Genomic DNA, 23099 nt, shown 5'->3' on the forward strand with positions numbered 1-23099 from the left:
AGTTTACCAACAGAAAATAAAATTAGTCCATGTCTTATAAAAAAATTTTCGTAACAGCTTAAGACTTTTCCAGGCCTTGCAGCACAGACGGTGGCTGAAGAAGTGCAACATGACAAGTCTGCAGCCTCTTCACTGTCAACATCAATGTCTAAACAAATACTATGCAAATGACTCTTTAACCTCACCTAAAACTTCAGCTTTTATCATGAAAGTCCCAAGGAAAGCTTTTTAAATAAAAAAAATTAAATAAAAAACAAAGCTAGAACTTAGCGTGCTGCAATCTCTCCAAGCTTTAAGAACTTCATTAAATAAAATTTGTTTTATCTCTTCCTCCGAATAACTAAAAAAAGAAGAAAATAATACTTAAAATTACTTGTTGTGATTTTAAAAATATGACCTTGCACCAATTTTTCCATTATAAGCTATGCACAATAAAGTCTCAATATATGGAGCTTTTAAAATGCTTCTAAAAAGATCCATTCACTTTGTTGCAATAACGTGAAAATACAGTATGCTTTCTAATAATTATGCAAACTAGTTTATTAGATGCAACCTACATACAAAACCATATTATAGAACAACTACAAAACAACTTTCTGGACCATCAACTTTAATCACATGGAAAAAAAAAAGACCAAGAAACAAAGCCATCCAAAACAAAAAAAAAAAGGAGGAAAACAAAGTAATCTCATGGCAAAAAGAAACACCATTAGATGTGGAGATTAACTTAATGGGAAGAACTATTAATTGGTTTAACATTAAAATGGAGCAGGAAAAAACCTTTTTATAATGAAAATAATTTTTGAAGGCCATAATGATTAGGGAAGAGCTTTCTATTCATAACCTTCTCTGCTGGAGTGTGACCCACAAGCACATTTTTTGGACAAAAAGGAAAGAAATCCAAGTTATCAGTCAGGATTTCACATTACAAGGTGCACATTTGTTCTAAGTTTTGCTAAGAGGTTTGTTAAGTTTTTGCAGAAGCAGAAATGCCAGGTCAAGTCAAAATGGAAACCTTCTGGTGTGATGCCTCCAAGCAGTGGGAATTTTTTAATAACATGGCCAAACAATCCTTTCAGAAAAAAAATAACAGATCATTTTCAGCAGTCATGCCACCATGTTCTTCAGTTTTTTCTAAGCACCCTTAGCTTCTCAGTTTGAGTCAGTACATAAACATGGTACTGAACCTTGCCATCACCAATCTGTGCCCCTTATGACAAGAACCCTTGCTCCTAAGCAAACAGCTGATCCACCAGGATGGACATTCTAAAAGGCAACCCTGAGCCTACAAGCTTGAAGGCAAGGGGGTGGAAATCAAAGCCTTCTGACTGTTCATCTCTTCTGACTGTTCTGACTCTGCTTCAATGAAGAGGTTCGATCCTGACAGTCCCACACCTCTGCTGTGCCTCTGCCACCCCACTCTGCCTGCTGGAATCCTGCAAGCACCTGTAACTTGCTTACTCTCCTCCTAACCAGGGTGAGCTGAGCTCATCAGGCATACTAGTGTGACAGAGAACTGGGTGGGAAAAAAGAACTCGGAAATGCTTTCTTTGCGAAGGAAGGTCTTTCCTTCACAGTCCTCTTTTTGACAGCTAACATACAAGTACTCCCTGCATGACTAGCTTTAAATTAATGCTACATATAAGCTTGCTCTTATTCTGATTTAACAAAGATTTTTTTTTAATGACATGCAAATTATCCACTACTGCTGACTTGATGATTCCTAAATTATTAAAATGACCCTTTGAGTGTTCCAATAGCTTTTACTACTGATGTAATTTTTATCCCATTTAAAACAAAACAAATGCATTCAAAGTCCTTTGGATCCAAAACTACAATATTACCCTACCACTCTATTGTGAGCTTGAGCTGTTATCTTTGCACTGGTAGCAACTATTAGGCATGTGTGCTCTCACAGTGTGCTCTCTGTGGAAGGAAAACTGCATTACAAAATTTTCAGACATTCGTATCCTACTGCCCTATAAACCTCATCTCTGCTTCACTGATTAAAAAACTACTATCCAGAACAGCTAAGAGAATTGCTTTATTTTCTGCTGATGATTAAAATCATAACACATTTTCTGTGCTGAAGCACCTGGAGTGTACAGTTCACCAACTAAGTTCTCTGAGCACTGGTAGTCACATTTATCTGTTTTACATAGTTCAATTCTGATCTACTAAGGACCTTAAGCCACAACAAAAATACATAAATATTTAAAAGCAATGCATTCTGTAAACACATTTGACCAAATCAAACTATAGTAACAATAGCAACTAGGTTCTCAAAAATACTCAAATTATCTAAAATACAAAAAATTCCGTATTTCTCACATTTGGATTATTCCAGTCTTACAACTGAATTTTTTGGTTTTTACCTCTGCTGTCAAAATAAATGTAACAGCAACATTCACCAAACAAGTACAAAGTATTGGAAGAAATTTCTAACATTCTCACATTGTAACTTTTTCTAACCAACATATGAATTGCATAATATACTTGAAACTGCAAAACTCAGCCAAAGAAGATGCAACAACACCAGAAGCAATGTTAATAACTGACCACTAAAGACTAGTGAGTGTTACAAGAAAACCACAGGGGTGAGAAAAGGAAAAGAAGCACCAGAGTCACAACCCACCCAGCATTGCACTGGCCAGCTTGCTGTGTTCTCATAAAAATTTTAGAGTACTGCTGCACTAGAAACAGAAGTGCTGCCTGATGGGACTTGGAGGAAAGGTGTGAGAAGCAGTATCCTACAGACAGACACACTGTTAAGATATGGACAATACAACATTTCATTCTGAATTAGAAATAGGAAAATGTGATGTGCCCTACAGATAAAGCAGCCAGAAAGTAGGAAAAGCAACCCCACACTTTACCTGCATAAAGCACTCACAGTGAGCACAAACAGAAGCAGCAGATTCTGACTGGAACATTCAAACCAAAGGGTAGAGGTCAAATAGTTCCCCAGGAACTCTCCACTACTGCCAGCCATTGAGGGCAGAGGACTACTGCTAACAGCTGAGCTATAGTTCAGCCAGGGATTTTATTCAATCTCCTTGTGGGACTACAACATACCCCTGCAGCAAAAGAGATTGAGCTGAAAAAAGCATTTTTGTTGGGTTTTGTGGTTTTTTTTTGTTGTTCTGCTGTTCAAAACTATTACTGCATTAAAAATACACACTGAAATCAGAACTATTAAAACAGTGGTACATATATGCCGGCATAAGGCAACCAGCAACACATTCACGAGAAGCAAGAATTCATTTAAGGAAGGACTACTGCACATAATATTCAGTCATTTGGACCAACCTATTTTTATAAGCAAAAAAATACAGCTTTACCTCTTTTTAGAAAGAGAGAGGGATGGCATAGTCACTGAACAGAAAAAAAAAAGATCAAAGGCTATTTGCTTTACTAGTGTAAACATAAACCTCTCAAACTATTTTTCAGTTTTGCAAAGACACTTTTCAAAGATTGTCTGAGCCAAGTGTCTCAGGACAATTATTGTATTTTCAATTCATAGAACAGCTACAAAAAATACTTTATGACTTTATAAACAGCATACCTCTAGTACTGCAGGTTCACAGTCACCTCTGAGAGAATGAGTAACAGTAAATCATCCAAAACACTGCTTCTTCCCTTCTTTTAAATTTAAATATGCAAAATGCTACAGAAAATGTACTGGTTCAATTTCCTTAAAAAGACAGTCTGACATTCCCCAAAAAAAGAAAAAGGAAAGTCAACTGAATGTACTCTTTGATGATCTTTTATCATGACAGAACCTGCACTGAATTCTTCTGTTTCTGTACAAGAGGTAAAGCAACACCTAAGTCATCACATTTTCTAGAGTAAGAATTCCAAGCCTAACATTCACCTATTCTAATTCTTCAATTATTTACTAACTTTCTGTAATCCACCCTTTTCTGAAGCTCAGTAAGTACAATATCTGCTCAGAATCAAGCACCATGAAACAGACCAGTGAGGCATGATTATTACAGAGATTCTATCCATTTAACCCGTATAAAATTAAAAAAATACCTAAGAATACAGAAATTCAGTGAATTAATTAATATGAAACCATCCATGGTAATATGGATTCTGAAGTAAGATTTACAGTGTCAAGACTGCCCTGTGTGATTGTTTTCATCATTATACCCAGCTGTATGTTCTCAAATTAATGTTGTATGTAAGAAATATTAGAACTCTGCCAGCATTTGTAGCAGTTGTCAGAATGGGAAGTTCCTTCAATTGCTGTTAAGAGTCAGTTGCTCAATTGAAAAAGATGTGCAATAAAGCAGTGAAAGAATATCCAGTATGAAATCTGATCACACACCAAACAGGAATCAAGAACATGCCAGAATTGAATAATACTAAGAGGGTTTTCAAGTGTATTTTAAATATAGAAATGGAAATAGAGTAGATACTCTAAAGGAAAGAACACTTGACATGGATGTTTTCCACTGTAATGGGTACAAGTGGATCAAACTGCAATCAGAAAATAGAGGCTTAACTGAAGCAGGTAACTACTGCACTCAGTACAAGAACCATGCATGAACTAGTACACCTTACTTCATGTTGTACTGTGTTGAACAGGAAGAGGCTTGCTGAAAGTAACCTGTTCCTCTGTAGTTTACAGTCAGTATTCATGACCCGGGTTATGTAAAAATTACACAAAGTGTCAAGAAAAAACATAAAATTTCTTTACATGCCCAATTATCTTGCACTGCAGTATTTGTCAACGTATGACATTGTTTGAATATTTTGGGTGGCCAGGTGTCTTAAATCTGTGTAAAAGCTGGACCTCTTTTAATAAACGAAAGTGGAAGACTTGAAAACAAACACAGAGTACAAGACCAGTGTCAAACCAGAGTCTGTTTTGGTCTTCTTTTTAAAACAACACTATTTAATTAGACCAACTTGCATGTATGAACAGGGCAGCAAGCCATCTTCCAAAAAAAAATTCAATTACATACTAATTATGCAATATTTTAAATTAGACCCAACATGATTATCAAAAATTACTTTTCCCCCTCCCAAAGCCCCCAAAATAGTATTTTCTTACACAATACCATACCACTCTAAAACTTGACTATACCAAAGTAACATACTATCACTAATGACACACATCTCATTCTCTCAGTCTTCTTGAACTCTTCTTCCCTAAAACAATGAAGTAAAGCTAACTATAAGACTTTTGAAAGGTCACAAACAATGCACAGTGAAGTCCTGATCTTCACTTGACTCAAACTGTATCTAACAGGTATTATCAGATAACAGAAACACAAACTATCAGCAGATTTAGAACTGAAGATCCAGTATTTCTCAAGAACAAAACAGATTAGCTCTCACAAACATGTAGAAAACTCTCACTTTCTGTAAGAATTGTGCTTGTGTTGACTGAAAGGTTTGACACTGACACTCCAAACAGTAACAGCAGTTCATAAACATAATGGTCCAAAATGACTTTCAAACTGTGTAACTGCATAACAACTCAAATAAATGGCAAAGATCCAGAACAACAAGAGAGAAAAAATTAAAATATGTTCTACTAAAATACAGCTTTCAAATTATCATTTGAAATGTTAATTTGCAGAATAAGCCAGTAAATAGCAAGTATCACAGTGTCAATTTGAAGTTGTATAAGATATAGCAAATGTGGTTTAGGGGAAAATAAACACATCGAAACAGTAATCAGGTTCTAAGCACATACAACCAAACAGGAAAAATATCCTTGAACTTTAGTACTAATGCACTTTGAACAAGCAATGTAATGCAATGCATAATCTTGAATACTAGAGGGAATTTCAGTAGACATACCTTTTCTCTCTGTTTTCTGTGCAGGGATGGAAGATGTGGATGTAGACAGTTTTGATAAAGTAGATGCTCCATTAGCATCAAAGGATTTCTTTGGCTGGTGATCAGATTGTAGAGAAAATGGACTAGGAGGAACAGTGCTTGGGGCAGCAGTTGGATGAACCACTGGTTTGATGGGATGCTGTACTGGAGTAGAACTACTGTGAGTCTCTGCTCTTGGCAGTCTGTAGTCTCTGTCATTGTGCCTGCTTGTTTGAGATAAAATATTCTGTGGGAGCATACTGCTGGTGTCACTGGAATGCTTGTCTTCCACTTTTTTTCAGGATTCCCCAAGGAACGTTGCAATAAGAAAAAAAAGATTAAATTAGAAACAAGTCTGAGATTGCAGTCACTGATTAATACAGCTGCACACCAACAACTAGAGCTGATTGAACTTCTTATGATTAAAAAAAGCCTCAAGCAGATCAGCATCAAAAAAGGCAAAATTTAATTCTACTCACTGACAAAATGCATTTTCTCTGACCTTTGCTTGATTTAGAGCTCCGGTTAAGTACTGTGTTTTGATGAAAGGCTGCTTTATAACGAGTGTTACAGTCAAGTTAACTTTTGAAGTCTCCTAAAAAAATCTAAATCAAGATCTATTATTTCCATCTTGTATTTAGTGTGAAGAGATAATTTGTGCCATTTTTCTTTTGTTCATCAAAAACCCTGAACATCAAGTATAATTTAATAGTTTCACATTCTAGCCTTCAAAGAATTCCTTTTCATGTCACTTGAGTACTACTACAACAAATTTACTTACTGTTAATTCAAGACATTTATATGTATTAAATGAGCGACTAATCTGCATTGGTCACACGATCATAGACTTTAAAATATGCTAAGTGAACATACCAAGCAAATACAGAGTAGTTCTTTTCACAGATTCTTACATTTTTCACCTGTCATAAACCAAATACTCACTGCATTATGCATGTCTGCTATCTTTTTGTAGCATCCAGTATATTTTAGCATACGCAGTTAGTTTCAGTGTACACAGAAAAACAGCCCTTTATACATCTTTACCTTGCCAAATCCCAAGAGCGTGGGTGAAGAATAATACTTTGGCTTCTACTTTTAAACTACTATGAGAACTATGCTACAAATTTACCCAAACTACATCAGCATACAGACAGAATCTTACAGTACAACTATTTTCCATAAAAAAAATTGAAAAGATTAAAGCTAGGTATCAAGACAAAAATCTCCAAGTTACAGAAATTTCTAGTCCAGGGAATATTTCACTAAGAGTAATGATGAGGTAAAAATATGCTCTCAGTAACACATCCAAGCCTCTGAAAACCCTGATATCAAAATCCATTAAATGAGGTTATTATTTATAGATGTGAAATCTTTACTTTTAAGCTCAGAATATGACATTAGCAGTGATCATGACAGTCCAACTAAACTACAGATTATGCAAGTTGTTTAAGTAACTACCCATGAAGAAAATTAAATTCGGCAGTAAAAGCCACAAAAAGGAGAAGCACCATGAAAAGCATTAAGCAAGTATTGCACTAGTAAAGTTATTGAAAGAAACAACATTTGGGAGACTTAACTGTGCTTTCCACTTTGGCTTTTATATATAAAAAGGTGAGGAAAAACAGCTAGGAAAGGGATTTTTAACTTTTTTCAAGTTTGGAAAAGAAAACAGTAATGCAAACAAGGCAAGAATATATTGCTGTAAAAAAAACCACATACTTCCACTGGCAAACCCACTGGCAGCTGTCGCCTGCATCACCTCTCTTCTGTAATCCCTATCTTTTGGAAAACTGTTAACTGACATTTTGCTTGCTTCTTTTTGCCTCTGCTCTCTGAAGAAAAGAAAACAAAAGTTAGCTAAGAACTTACATTATCTAATAATATAAGAGTTTCTGTAAGTTACATGAGATGAATTAAACTGTTAAGAGCTTGCTGCTACAGGTGGGGTTAGCAAACTCTAGCCACTGCTTCCTTACATCTGTGCTGGTTGAAGCCCACAATTATACCAGTTTAGCTCACCAATCTTGTCAAAAAAAGAAAACAAAACAAAAAAAACCTCACCCCAAAACAAAACAAGAAACAAAAAAACCCCCAACAACAAAAACCCCCAATCAAACAAAAAGCCATCCCCACACAAACCAACCATACTTCCCTCTCGAGGCTCTGGACTGTCGAGGGATAAAAAAGGTGCCAGAGGTCATGGTAAGGGTAGGAAAACAGCAGACTTAGACCACTTAGTCTTTTATAGCGGTAATCTATTAGATAAGCTCAACTGCTCTGAAATGTGCTTAAGAATATTTGTTCTTTATACAATTAAAATAAACACAAACATATACCTTTCCAGCCACTCTTTTGGTTTTTCCCATTGTGAAACTTCTGTTCGGCAGTTGTAGTAGTACTTTTTGCCTGAAGAGCTGATGTGTTCAGACCAATCATCCGCAGAATCATAAGCCTTTAAAATACAAACAGCGTTGGATGAAAGACAATTTTTTCTAATATACAAATTTAATAGCTTTCACTGTTTTTAAAACTACATTACATCCTTATATGTACCCATATCACTGCCTTCCACCATTTCTAAATACCCGTTTCACTAATAGCTTGAAGACATGACCGCTACGCTCCTGTTGCATTCTGCAGTAGCTTCCCATCAGTCCCCTTAACAAAATTTAATAGTATGTTTAGTGGGATACAGTAATGTCAATACTGATAATATTAGTCTCCTTCACCTTACAACATCCTCAAAATTATTATCTTTCCAAAATTTTTCTACAGATCACAAATTGACCAATTTTGTTTTATGGCAATTTTAAACAAATACCATTCTAACTACTAAGACTTTGGTACTGAGGTGACTAAAATTCACAATATGTAATGTACTGCAAATAAGTAAAATCATACTGTCTGCTCTAGATTTACTACAAAGTTAATGAAAAATATTACTGTATCTATATCATTTAAATAATCTAGTATTTTAAAATTAATGACAGGCAACTCAAAGCTCTAATGATTACCAGTTAGAATAGTTTTAAAACATACTACAACTGCAGGTTGGGTTTACAGAGTGGTTATAAAACAAATACTGATGTTGGAAAACTCAAGCACATAATGTACATGCTGCCTGTCATAGACAAAATTATGAAAACATGGTGTATATAAACAGGACAACACATGGATGAAAATCAATCACGAATACTCACTGCATCAGAAGTTTTGCTTGGATTATTGCTGGGATTAGAAGAATGTGAATTTGAACTATGAAGAGCACTGTGGTTGTGTGAATTTTCTTGTGGAGAGTAACTGGTCCCTGAAAGAAAAGAGAAAGACTTCACCATGTATGCTTTCAGAGAAATCAACCACCTGCATTCTAAAGAGGAGGAAGGGGAAAGAAGAGGCAAGGAGAGAAGGCAAGTTGTCCATACCCTGGACCACAGCATAGTTCAGATGCAGTAGTACTTCAAGAGACCACATGCACATTTCTTTTTCACATAGCATAAAACACACTTTGATTTTCTAACTACAGTAACACAGTATGCCCCTTCACTGGTCTAACTCTCAAACTTTATTCCATTACTAGCAAACAAATAGCCTGTATCATTTTGATGCTTTGAAGAGTCCTAACATGCCACTTCAGAAATTAAAAGGCATTTTCTCCTCAACATTAGATCAGAAAATTAAAATAGGCTTATCAATAGCCTGCATGGTTAGATGCATAAAATCAGGTTTTAAGTTTACTGAAGCAATGCTGTTTCCTTAAAACTGCTGTTTTCTTTTGAGACTACTTGTAATTGGCTCTAGGTAACTACTTCTGTTTATGCATACAGACCAGACTAAATTTTCCGGCACCTCAGTCTCTGCAATAAAGGTACTGACATCTAGAATACCAAAAGCAACATTTCCCAAACTGCCACCTGCTTCTGACCTCCCTACCAACTACTTTTCAAGGCAACCTGGTTTTCTTCAATGTGAAAACACCTGAACAGCTGAAATGAGAAAGGAGATAATTCTCAACACCTTTTAGATCTGTTTGGCTAAGCTCAAGCCACCTGAACAGTTCCATTTACAGTTAAACAAGGACATCCATTCAACTCTGCAAACTTCTTTTAAATTTCCTGATCTCTAAAATTTCTAAGCAAGTAAAAACTCATTCATTGTTCTTTATGCAATTTTTTTCCTAAGTTTTAAATGTTCATATAAATCACACCAAACTAAGAAACATCATTTCTTACACATTTCAGGGAAACCCTAGATATTCTAAATATAACACTCTCCCAGCCTTTGTTTTCCCTTTCCCTACTGAGAAATTTCTAAATACCCAGGGGTACTACATCAAGTACCATTTGCTTCACAAGTTGTATGCCAATCTAAATATGAAGCCAAAGTGATTTGAAAATGGCAAAGACTTTGTCTTATGGGAAATTACAGAAAAGAACAGTAAAGGACTGATAGGTAGGAGTGAATGGAGTAATTAAAAAAAAAAAAATTGTTCTAAAGTCTTCTGAGAGCTACACACACAGAACATTACTAAATGACACAGTATGGCGCAGAATGAGAGTCATTCTAACGCAAATTCTGTCTTCTGAGCCTTCTAACTATACATGACAAAATTACTATTTCAAACTTCTTCCTCCCCACTTTTAACCATGCAGGTGAGAAAAACAGTCCATCACAAAAGCAAAGAGGTATACCATCACCAAACTGTTTAGTGCCCTACAAAGGTTTAAGATCAATTTGCACACACACAAGTTACTGCAACCTGAACCAGCACTATCTCAAAATTTTTCACTACACTATTTTGGCTAAATTGTATGTTATTCTCATAATATTCTCATAAAGATATGAGGGGAAAAACAAAAAGAAAAAAAGGAAAACAGAGGAGTAAGTCTCATACTCAAACACAGTCTTTCAAAAGCTAGACCATAGTCCTACATCAAAAGTATCTTGCATGCTCAGAGCCAGGCAGAATGACAGCACAGGGCAAGTTAGGCTTGTCAAAGCAGTATTTACAGCCATCACACACTTGTGACGCACATGCCTAACAACAACAACAAAAATACATTTACAGAAGCATTTGATTTCCTAGATATAAGTAGTATATCATAATTACAAGTACAAATGTACTCCTCAGTTACACCAACAGTCTCAATTTTTTTTTAGACACTGACCAGAGTGAAATAGCTGTTTAGTATTTTTGTATTAGCCATTCTTTTAGTCTTTTATTTACTATAGCCTTCTACTGAGATTAAAATTTCTTAATGTATTTTTATAGGTTGTTCAATACAGACGTATTTTAATTAATTTCTGCTATGAGGTAAAATCATCTCCCTTTTTCAAGGAAAAAATGAGATGAAAATTTATCAGACGGCTTTGTTTGAACAGTCCCTTCAAAACATCAGAAAGGACCAATGCATTTAATTTACTGTAATCCCGTACTATGGATGCAGTAACACTGTATTTTGTTCAGCATGCTCAACATGTACACCGTGATTTTTAAATACTGTAGTGGCCTAAATACACCGCCACAGTGAATGGAATCTAACAGGCACTTTCCAAACACGAGAAAGAGCCAACAACATACCTATTACATCAATAAAATACTGTAAAGCCAATTCTACCCAACCCATAAACAAACCCCTCAAATTCACTGTGCAGACTTTCAAATCCCACACGGTCTATCAGCTCAGCAGCATGCCCCTAATTTCACACTGTGCCCAGCCCTAGTAATGAATCACCAGGCACTCTGCAGGAGTATCTGAGCAGCTGCAGCAAGTCACACCCACCTCCAGCTGGTCCTGATAGAGAAACACCTACTATGCAGCAGTTTCTTCAGAAGGGGCCCCAGGGGCCTCCCAGACTGCCCACCCACAGGCTCCATCCCTCTGGAATCCTGTCCTAACTGAGCTAGCCTCAGCTGCATAAAAACTGATCATGGCTGCTCCAGCAATGCCAAGTGCCTCGGGCCACCAGGACAAGCATTTACAGGGCCAGCCATAAACATGTTCCAATGGTGCCTGGGACAGTTACACGGGGTAATCACAGGTGCGGGTTCACCACCCATACCTCAATTCTATTTTACACATAATACCACTTTATGTTTGGATCTCTACCCAAACTTCAGGAATGAGCATACAACAGGACTGCTAAACTGCTATTTGCTGTTGGAAAGCTTCCAAGACCAAAGCAGATTATACTCTGGAGAACGAGAATTTTAGGCACTTCATCCAAGTTAAGGGCTTAAAGACTGTATGTAAACATGACAACCATATTACCAAATTACCTTTTCACACTGAGGCAGCAAGGTTTTAGTATGTGGTTAAATCCATTCACAGCCATCATCCAGGAATCTCACAACCCAGCCAAGCAAGCAGTGCCAGCTCAGGCTGTCTGAGAAAGTTGCTGAAGATGTTTAACAGGCCAGAAAGCAACCCACAAGCAGAAGTCTACCTCTAAAAACAAGGGGGGTTCCCCTCACTTGAATGCTAGGCTTCACCATTAGCAAAGCCTAACTCCAAGCCATTTTAAGGTGGCTGTGACTTGCAAACAGCTCTGCATCTCCCAGCTGCACGTCTGGCAAAGCAGATCATGAGAACAGGATCACTAAGACTAGTCCATACCCCAGAAACAGGCCTGGTAAGGTAGATAGCATACAACTGTCCCTTGAGACAGCTCCCCATGGCACTTCTTACGTTTTCCTTTTACAGTTAGACCTTCCTTACTAGTTCCACTTTCTTCAGTAAAGAGGAACAAAGATGTGTTTTTAAACTCCTTAATTAGCGTATTTTCAGATTTAGCAATTGCTAATATATCTTTGACATGCCATAGGGAAATTCATACTGTGTTATAAATACTCCAGTTTCAGAACTCCCCATGGAAATGTTTAGTGCACAATCACAGTGAGTTTCCTCAGTTTAATCATTATTTTGAAAGCAGTTAAAGCTGGAAAGAGCTACTCCTAACTGGAAGATGGCCAACAAGGGCATCAGCACTACTACTTACTGTAGTAGTGCAACCATGTGAGCAAGTCTTCCCTAGTGATGAACAAGTCATAGGGCAGGTCAGAGTCAAGGTTAAAATATCACAGCTATCTCTGAGTCTTTCCAACAAAAATCACATCCTCCTTACTAATGCAGGAAGATCACCAGAAAGCACAAAGAGCAAAGGTCTGGGAACCAATGCAAAACTGACTTAATGCCTACTACAGATCTGAGATTCTGTCACACTAAGACTCATTTTAATGTTTTTGTAAGTTGTTTCCATATCCCAGCTGCTGAATCCAAGACACTTTGAACTGCAACAAGGGTTCAAAACTGTGCCAGACTTGAAAAACAGATTTAACATAGGATGAAATAAGAATACTCCATTTGCAATACAGTCAACTTTCTCTAGCAATTATCACATTTAATTAACATTTCCATTAACCACACTTAATTAGCATCTCCATTAACACCACTTCACTTCTGAAATTATAAAAAGTTCAAATTCTGAGTTAACTAAGATCAGACTGCTCTAATGAATCACCTGGTTTCCCTTCTCCCCTGCCATTTTTCAAGACCAAGCCGAAACTCTTTCCTTTCCAAAACCTATACACCTATACTGGCAATTACAACATCTACCTGCAACCACCTAAAATAAATTCTTGCCACTTGATTAGAATAATCAAATACATAACTGTGCATTCCCCGCCATCCTCTGGCATCCAAGTATCTTAGCCTAATTTACTCTTTTTGGTTCATGACATTGTACAGTATCATAATCATAAGATCTCCAACTGAAATGCACAACTTGGAACAGAGAGACATTCGAGTTGCAGTATATATACTGTTGTACCACATGACAGTTAACTTGATACAGTTCACCACTGATAGAGCATTTATGTTTTCTTTTCAGCCAGAAAAATACCTTGCTAATATCCTCTCATTTTGTCTATAATAAAAAATGTCAGTGTAGATATAAAATAAAGGAAGTTCCCAAGTGCTCACCAGCTGGAACTCAAAGACAGTCTGCTCCTTCAGCTCCTCCAGAGGGAACTGGGATTCAGGAAGGGTTCTATGAGAGTCACTGTTTCTGTGCCCACCTATTAGGCATGTGGAAAGAAACACTTGGCAGCAGAAAAGCAAGGAAGGTCATTACATTTGTGACAACTCCATACATACTGTTCCATGACTCCATGTTCCACCTCTCAGCTAACATGCAATCAAATTCATTAAACTAGAGACAATATCAGAACCTCAACTTTCTCAAAAGAACAAATACTACCCAAATGACAGATACTAATTGGTTGTTAACAGAGAAAACAGGAAGATAGTTTATGGTGGTGATATTTTATGGGGATAACTAATTGAGAAGACTTCTTCAAACAGTGAAAATGATAGAAATTTATCTAGGATAAGCCTAAATTAAAACGTCTAAAGTGTATTTCAACTGGCTTTGTTACTTCAGTGCAAATCTTTGTGCAGAACACTTTCTAAAGTACTGCATATGGGAGGAAATAAAGCAACACAATAGGAACACAATACCCAACATGCCAGCAGTAACAGAACAGGCTAGCATGGCCATTTTTGATTTGCCAAATGTAAAAGTAATAAGACAGAACAATTTTTCTTCACTGCTTTTTTATGTGACCTGCTGTATTGAAATAAACATGGCTGCCTTCCATATGCAACCAAAAGCATAAAAACTTGCAATTTTCCTAGCAGAGCAGCAGCCTCAGAGAACACACCAACTGTGAAGTAACATTTTCCAGAAATCCATAACCTACAAAGTTGAATGCACAATGCTCTGCCAAAAGAAAGGAAATCTAGCCTGATCACTGTACTGCCCAACTACATACTCATTATGCCCCCCCAAATAAATGTTTTATAGCAGTCAACAAGTAGCTCTATTGAGCAAAAAAACTTACAAAGTCTTATTTCATTCCCTATCCTTCTGTCCTGCCACACTGCCAATCCAGGACAGCAAAGTCTGTATTGTTTTGCACTATCCAAGTCACAGGGTAATCATTCCAATGTAAAGAAGTTCTCTTTTCCTGAAAGTTACCATTCACATAGAATTTGATGGACATCAGCCATAAACATTACTATAAACAAACCAGGAGTCATACATACATGGAGTGGCACAAACAACCAATAACAGATGAAAATTATACTGTAAACATGTAGTTTCATTCATAATAGAATTTTTCTTCTAAAATGGTAGTAAGACAACGACACCCTGAGAAGGAAAAGTCAGGGGCAGTAAACTAATGAAAGTCAAGGACTCATACTGTTTTACTAATGCAATACTGAGCAAAATCCAAGGCAATACTGATTATTAAAATGAAAAAGATAAAAGTTAAATCTTACACATTGCATAATGTACAGTACATTTAATTTGCTCTTTTCTGCCTACATTTTTTTTTTAATTAGTTCTTTGAAAACTATCAGGTTCACTAGCAAGGTACACTGAATGCAGTGAGCTACTGTATGATCCAGTACTCAAATGTCACAAATCATACAGCTGAAAAAAGCCTAAGGGATGAAAACTGGATTTTTAGCACACTCTAGACAGAATTTCCACCAACTTTCTTCATCAAAAAGAAAACAGTATATTGTCATTTTCCTTGATACCTCAACCATTGAAATAATAATAAACAAAGACTAGACAAATAATTTTACCATCACCCATAAAGATGTTTATTCTTTACTTTGAAGTGGGGTAAACAGTATCATTTGAAAGAATTGGCCTGTTTCTCGATAATTAAGGCAAATTCCAACCACCTTCTAAACATTTCTATTAAGACTCAGAGGTTACTAAAGTAGATTGAACAAATTATAATCTACAAAATGGATTTATGTGAAATTAAAAACTATGGGTAGCCAAATTCTTCAGATTGACACCAGTGATTTCCTCCCTTTAGGAAACCTTAGGTTCAGGTCACCTAATAAAAGAAAAAAATCCTCAACACTGCTGAACATTTACTAAGACACCCACTTCACTTGAGATCAATTGACTTGAAAAAAGCAGCTTAAGCAGTTTTACCCATGGAAAATGTGAGAATTTCAGCAACACAGAGTCATATTCCTAACTCTCTGGCTCACGATACCAAAAGATTTCAGTGTGTTTAATAAAAAAACAAACTCCTTGTTAAACATCACTAATGACAGTTTAAAGTATTTTTAAGCTTGCAACACTAATTAACATTACCATATATGTACTAAGGAGCAGGACATTGCTCTAAAAAGAAAGGAGGTAGATGGAGAATAAAGCCGAACTCTGCCTTCGTTCTGGACTGTAGCTCATAAAACATTTACATCTCTAATACAGTGTCAGAGACTGCTCAAGAGAGGTTCTTCTCACCTCAAGTAGCAGCTTCATATGGAGACTTTTTAATTATTATGACCTGCAAAAACAGATGTGTTAAACTGACAGCTAGAATCCTTACCACAAACTAAAACCACGTTATCTGAACTCCACATGGATCAGCACAGCAAATGGGCAATAGACTGAATTTCCCCCTTCTCAGCCCCCCTCAGCAACACACCACGAAATCCAAATGACCCTCCCATGAACATACTGTAATACAGCACTAAGAGAGGGGAGCTCAGTGACGGCCGCCTAACAGCACCACAACACACTCTCCTACCTCCAGCAACAACACTTCCACAAAACTCATCAACTAGCAGTAAGCAGAAGACTGAATCTCTATTTCTGTAATTACTGATTCACATTAATTGACAGCAGATAATTCCAAATTTATAAGTTTTTTTTCCCTCTCGAAAGCCAATAAATCTAGAGAACTCAAGACATTTCTAAAAATATACTAGTCATCTGGGGCAACAGGCACATACTCATATGCTTCACAAAAATTAGGCTCAAGGGATATTAAAATGATAAACAATTCCTTTAACATTGCAGGAGGGGGAGGGGGCAAACATCATAAATTTTACTTCTCATTCAGGGAGCTTCTCAAAGAACATAAAACATTGGAAGAACCACTGATGTTTATCAACGCACACCTCAGATGGGAGTTACTCGAATGCAGACACTTCATGAAAACTGTGTATTTCAGTATTTTAAGATTACAAACAGCAGAGTAATACTGTGAAAGACTGACACACCATAACCAGTCATCACAAACTGCAGTTTGATTAAAATCAGGGGTCACGCAAAACAATTTCTGCTTACAAAGGAAAAAAAAAGCAGTTGCCCAAACACAGCTCTGAGACTATTTTCCCTTTTTCTATGTATCCACAGAACCAAATTAGTACTCCCACTCAGAAGCTCCAAACAAGTAAGTAAGATATGACAACTTAATCTCCCTAACAGAATCCACTGTGTAAAAATAAGGCTAATTAAGAACAAGGCCAGGTTGTTTAGCAACTCTCAAATTTCTTTTGATGTTTTGAGGATAGCTTCTTGAGGACAGAGAAATTTAAACAGAAGACCCTGTGAATGTAATATTACTTACAGAGGAACTTGCATTGAATGTTTCCATTACTAGGCTTAGAATAAGGAAGGTGAAGCTACAGGCTTTTATGAACATAGGTAGTGCCATACAGTGTGATAAATGCTGGAGACCTTCATCCCATCTCAAGTTTCCCTCATCTCAACTGAGCGTGCACCATTCAGAATCAGCAATTCAACAAGTAAACGGCGTTGTAGAAGTACTAAAAAAAGGGAGTCTCTGTTATAAAACATTACTGCAATCCTGCAACATGGTTAGTCACACACGTAAGTAACGCACTTATATCCTTAATAAGAAGGCTGTGGCAGAATCAATGTCTAGCCACATTAAAATAAGGCAAGAAAAAAGGCACCATGTATCTCCCTTCTTAAATGTGCCTTAAAAATAGTAAGTCAGATTATCTCAAATTCGTATCTCAAGATACATCAAACACAACAGAAGAACCAATCTCCACTTCAATACCAGATCATTCCTTGAGTGCTAATATTTGTTATTTGAAGAGAACTTTCTTTTCTTCTAAGACTACAGCAATGTCCATGTCTCAATAAAACAGAGAAAGCATTATTTCACCTAAAATTTACATACTGAGTGATCTGCCTATACAGAATTCTGGAATACTTCTCTTTTCAGAAAGATTACTCCTTTTTTCTTGGACATGTTATTTTTTTCACCACAAATGAGCAAGCTAGCTTGAAAATACTTAGTATTAAAAGCAGCAATTGGTCATTAAACTTTTACATAACTTGAGAAATCATTAGGTTTAGACAAAATACATCTTCAGTTCTGGACACACTATGCCATGTGTACTTATTACCGTGCAACAAGTATAATTTTAATTTCATGCTTATTTAATTTCTATCTGGGAATTGTTTCTGAAAAGAAGTGATACTACTAACACTCCAAAAAAAAAAAAAAAAAAAAAAGGCAAGTCAAATTAATTTCTGTCACATAGAAATTCTTCATTAATAAAGGAATGCTGGCCCACAGCTCAGGGTGGAAGCAAATATGGCAAGCAAGGACTGACCTAAGAATTAATATATATAGTGTTGTGGTTTTAAAAAAAACAGATTCACAGCTTTATTTCAGGCTGGCCCAGCTCAGCTTAACAAAGCTTAGTTCATCTTAACAAAGGTATTGAGCAACAGGGCTTTCAAGCATCTAAGTACAATAGGTGACAAGACAATTCATCCCTCTTCCCATTAAGTAATTCTTAAATATATACATAAAATTCAACTGGTCTTTCCTGGAACTACCTTACTATAGGAAAATAAGCCTCTTAACAAAAGCTGCTTATTACGTTTACAAATTCAAAATCTATTTTACAATTGTTTGATTGGCTAAGTGTCTCATTTTATTTCCCTAGTTAAGTAAACACTCTCAAAAGGATTATACAAAAACTGCAACCATTACTATAGACAGCGTTTAGCCAGTAAGAGGTGAACTTTACACTACTTGAGGAGGATCATATTATTTCTTGTATTAAAACAAGCATAAATAGCATTCTTTCAAATGAACAGTTTTTAAAATTAAGTCTTTGTTAATCTGTCAGCAGCAGGTGTCTGAATGAGGAATCTACTTGAATGACTTAACTAGATGAGATCTGAACTCCCCCCTATGTTATTCAAGGGGCACAGCTGGTATGAAGACACCAGCATCCAGAAGATCATAATTATGTGAAATAAAGACAGCAGAAAAAAAGAAATAGGTAGAGCACATTACCTAACTTGTATTGCAGAGTTTATGAACCAATGTGCATTACTTATTGTATACCTTAATAAAAAAAATTCTTTGTGGTTTTTCCACATTTGCGAGTGAATAGGTATGTTTGAAACATACAAATGAGATGAACAGGACAGACCATAATTTCCTTTCCCTGTTTTCGCCCCTGATAGACATGGATAATTGATAACTCTGCTGCTTGAACAAACTCAGCAACAAACCTAGAAAAACACTGAGGAAGACTGTTGCTTTGGAAGGACATAAAAAAGTGCAATATTTAAGAAATGTGGGAAACCAACGCAGAGGAACTAATCTGTGTAACTGGGATGGAACTGTAAATCTTCTTCATGGAAGTATTTTCAGAAAGACTGACATGCCTAAATACATACAGCAGGTCAGAGAAATTAGTTGACAGGTATCAGAAAAGTAATGATAAATGTTTAGACCAAAAAAAAAAATCCTTCTGAAGATTTCTGCTACCCCTCAGACACAGGGAATTTAGCTCATTTAGCTCTGGACACTAATTGTTCATATTTCCGGCTGCCTTTTCCTTGTCCTGAAGCACTTGAATACTGTTTTACATCTCTTTTTTTTGACTGATGACAAAAGAAGGGTATTAGCATTTTTTATCATACCGCTGTTGTAGAAACAAAAAAAGTAATGTTTTAACATTGCGACAGAAAAAATTACATTTAATGTTGACAGACCATTCCTTTGCAACTCTCCTCTGTAACAACAGTCGCAGTAAGGCACAGATGATTATTCCAAAGTCCCACAGGGCCTAATCACGCATCTCTAGGCCTAGGTTTCCAATTTCCAACACAATGTAACATTGCTGCATGCATGGAAATGTAAGTCAAAGCCACAAAAGCTTAACAGACATCTCTTAATCCATCTGGTAAAAAGAGCGAAGTCTATTATCAGTCTTCTGCTCAGAAATGTATCTCCCTTTCCAGTCACCTGGAGGACCAACTTTCTAACTGGACATACCAAAGGGGGACCCTTATCACCATCTGTAAGTATCTGAATGGAGGGTGTCAGAGGATGGATCCAGGTTCCTCTTAGTGCCAAACAGGTCAAGAAGCAATGAGCAGGAACTGAGGCACAGAAGTTCCACCTGATTATGAGGAAGAATTTCTTTACTGCGCGGGTAACAGAGCACTGGAACAGGTTGCTCAGGGAGGTTACAGCATCTCTGTCACTGGAGAGATTGAAGAACCATCTGGACACAATCCTTTGTCATGTGCTCTGGGATGACCCTGCTTGAGCAGAGAGTTTGAACCAGACCCACTGTGGCCCCTTCCAACCTGACCCATTCTGTGATTATTCTTGAATAGTATTCCCTGAGTCTACTTCCAGTCAACAGGCAAGTACAATTTGTGCCTTAGAACATGCATCTCACTTCACAAGCATGAAAGCAGTAAGAAAAAGGGAAACACTGCCCAAGAGGAAAAGAAGGGGTGCAAAAGTTTACGTAACAGAATTCCAGGCTATTTCAGTATCTGTTTAAAATTACCACAGCAGGAAGATAGGTGAATATCACGTTCAAGAGATGTCTTTGAATAATTTAGAGAGTGTTGAAGTTTACAGGATGAGCAATTTGTTTTAGAAGCTTACACTTCAGATATTGACCCAATTTTGTTCCCTAAATATTCATCGCCATAGACCTTCCACTTACTACAGATTAATGAATTTCAAAATACTCTTTCACAAAACAACACTTCTGACAAAAATGTCAATAAATACAAATTTTAACCTACGGTATAATTCTGAGATTACTCCCTGTACATACAGATGCAGGCAGAAAGCTCTGATTTCAGAAAAGCAGTAAAATGTTCAGGAAAAGTTTGGTAACCCTCAAGTGCCATGGTAGTATTTCTCTAACAGACTGAAGTACTGAAGGGATACAGGTTCATGACAAAATCCAGACATGAATTCCCTGTATGATAAGGCTAATGCTAAGGCTAATGCTATCAAATGGAAACCCACACTAGTTTAGTAGGAAAGCAAACCTGCAGAACAGAGTAGAACAGTAAAAACACAGATATTAAAAGCATTCTTATACTACTAGCAAATATCACTGGGATAAAGGAACAGGTAATGGACTTAGATACTTTTTAGGGTAGCTTTATTTTTGTAAGTTAGGAAGTCTGTTAAAGGTCTTCAAGGAAACAGAATCTTCTAATACTGAAGTTATAGCAGGGAACACCTGCAGTGAAGTACAATAAAGTCTGGTGACCCTTTTGTAATACAAGGGAAAACAGAAACACTGTTGTTATCTTACGATGAATATAAAGAAACGCTTCTTCTTCTTAAGTGCTACATTTACTTCCAGAAAGGATTCATTTTTACACTACAACAAACTACTGACAAAATGTAAGCCTTAGTGTTAAGAACTGCCTTTTGTTGCCAGTACCATTTTTTTTCTTACTGAAGAGTAACATAGGGAATGATCTCTGTATAGCAAGAGGTTTTTCCCTGAAAATGCCTATGAAATTGCATAAAAGCCTGACTTTGTAAACAAATGCAGTTACCACTGCAAGTTGGGTGCCATTAAATTACTATTATTCACAGTAACGTTATTACAGCATCACCTCCCCTCTCAGCCAAAACAGAGGCAGAGCATTCTCTTCCAAGTTCTGCACAGTTTCAGTGATACTTGGCTTACTGGATACTTTACAATGAATAGGTAGAAATGGTCAGGAAAACAAATGTAAACTGTCAATAAACAGTTTTTTTCTTAGAAAGCAGCCATGTCCCAAAACACGGTTAAGGAATAATTCTAATCAGGGGCCATTTGGGAATGCAGAGCAATCCCAGTAAAAAACTACTACATAATTTACAAATTGCTATCTTGACTACAGCCTAGTAGCAGGCAGCTCATCAGAAACTAATAGTTTTCATTACTTCATCTTCAGAAAAGCAACCCAAAAGTACAAGTTTAGTAAACTGTATATTCATTTTCTGTAAAGTCAGAGGCAAATAGCATACATTAAAGCATGATGCTAAGTAAAAATCATTCCCTTATGATTAGCCTACGTACCAAAGACAAGCAAATTCACCAAATCTTGTATACAGTTAGTTATTTTCTCTTTCCCAAAACATAAAATATGCTTACGTACAAAACCTTACCAGGTCTAGCAGGCAGACTGACTTGAACATATTACATTTACAATCCAGTGAATTCTTAAAACTAAGATACATATTTGCTTAAACACAACAACTATAAATGGAAACCTTCAGAGGACCTATTTACAGAACAGAATTCTACACTCTCACAAATAAAAGAACGTAAAAACAGTAAGAAAAAATTCCCAATGTCAAAGTCCTAATAGCAATAGAGTTTGGAAAGCAGCTGCATCAACAGGTTACAAACAAACAGCAATGCTTATTAACATTTGATGCAGCCTCCATTTCAGATCAAGTCTCCCACTAATACATCTTTACCCTAGCAACCTACACCAGATACTTGAACTTCATTAAGAGAAACAGAGGACTCCATCCACCTACATGAATAAAGACTTAGCATTTAATACCATCATATTAATATCACAATTCTTACCTAACATCAATAATATAAAAGTAGGGGTTTGTATCATCCATTCTGTGCTACTTAAAAGCAAGCTTTGCAGGTACTTTTCAAAAACAATTTTCGGTGTTAATATTCTAAACCTCTAAATTTAAAGAGTACAAACACAAGTCGTATCTGTTACTGTGATTCTTTGAGCACATACTTTTCAATTTCTTTTCTACTAGAGATCCTCACAACAGAGCATGGAGGGAGAATCACAACCCCAAAAGATGTTTGATAGACAGAGTAACACAAAAAAATGGTTATACAACTGATCCAGCAAAAACTCACCTCAAAAATATTTCCAAATCCACTGAGTAAATGGAAAGCTACTATCTTTCTATCTAGAAGTTCTAAACTTGAAAGCAAACTTAAAATTAAAACCCTGTCCAAAGGCAGTAGAACTAGTAACACTTTAAAAAAAAAGCTTATATAAATACCAGAAAACAGAAACTTTTCCTGATTTTTTGTTTTAAATCCAGAGAAAAGCTTCTAAAAGGTGAATAATCCTGGAAGCAATTCTATTTTTCT

General features: G+C 36.5%; 1 protein-coding gene across 2 annotated transcripts in view; it reads right to left on the minus strand.

Moving 5' to 3' along the window:
- Positions 1 to 23099, minus strand: part of WAC (WW domain containing adaptor with coiled-coil) — a 58515-nt gene that overhangs the window by 28821 nt on the left and 6595 nt on the right. For both annotated transcript variants that reach the window (XM_082294832.1, XM_082294831.1), the window contains exons 4-7: positions 9036 to 9142; positions 8172 to 8287; positions 7555 to 7667; positions 5818 to 6126 (exon numbers count right to left, since the gene is read on the minus strand). In XM_082294832.1, coding sequence (XP_082150958.1) covers positions 5818 to 6126; positions 7555 to 7667; positions 8172 to 8287; positions 9036 to 9142 — 645 coding nt within the window. The remainder of the gene's footprint in view (positions 1 to 5817; positions 6127 to 7554; positions 7668 to 8171; positions 8288 to 9035; positions 9143 to 23099) is intronic.

This window comes from Coloeus monedula (assembly GCF_965178545.1).
Source record: "Coloeus monedula genome assembly, chromosome: 1".
NCBI classification, from domain to species: domain Eukaryota; kingdom Metazoa; phylum Chordata; class Aves; order Passeriformes; family Corvidae; genus Coloeus; species Coloeus monedula.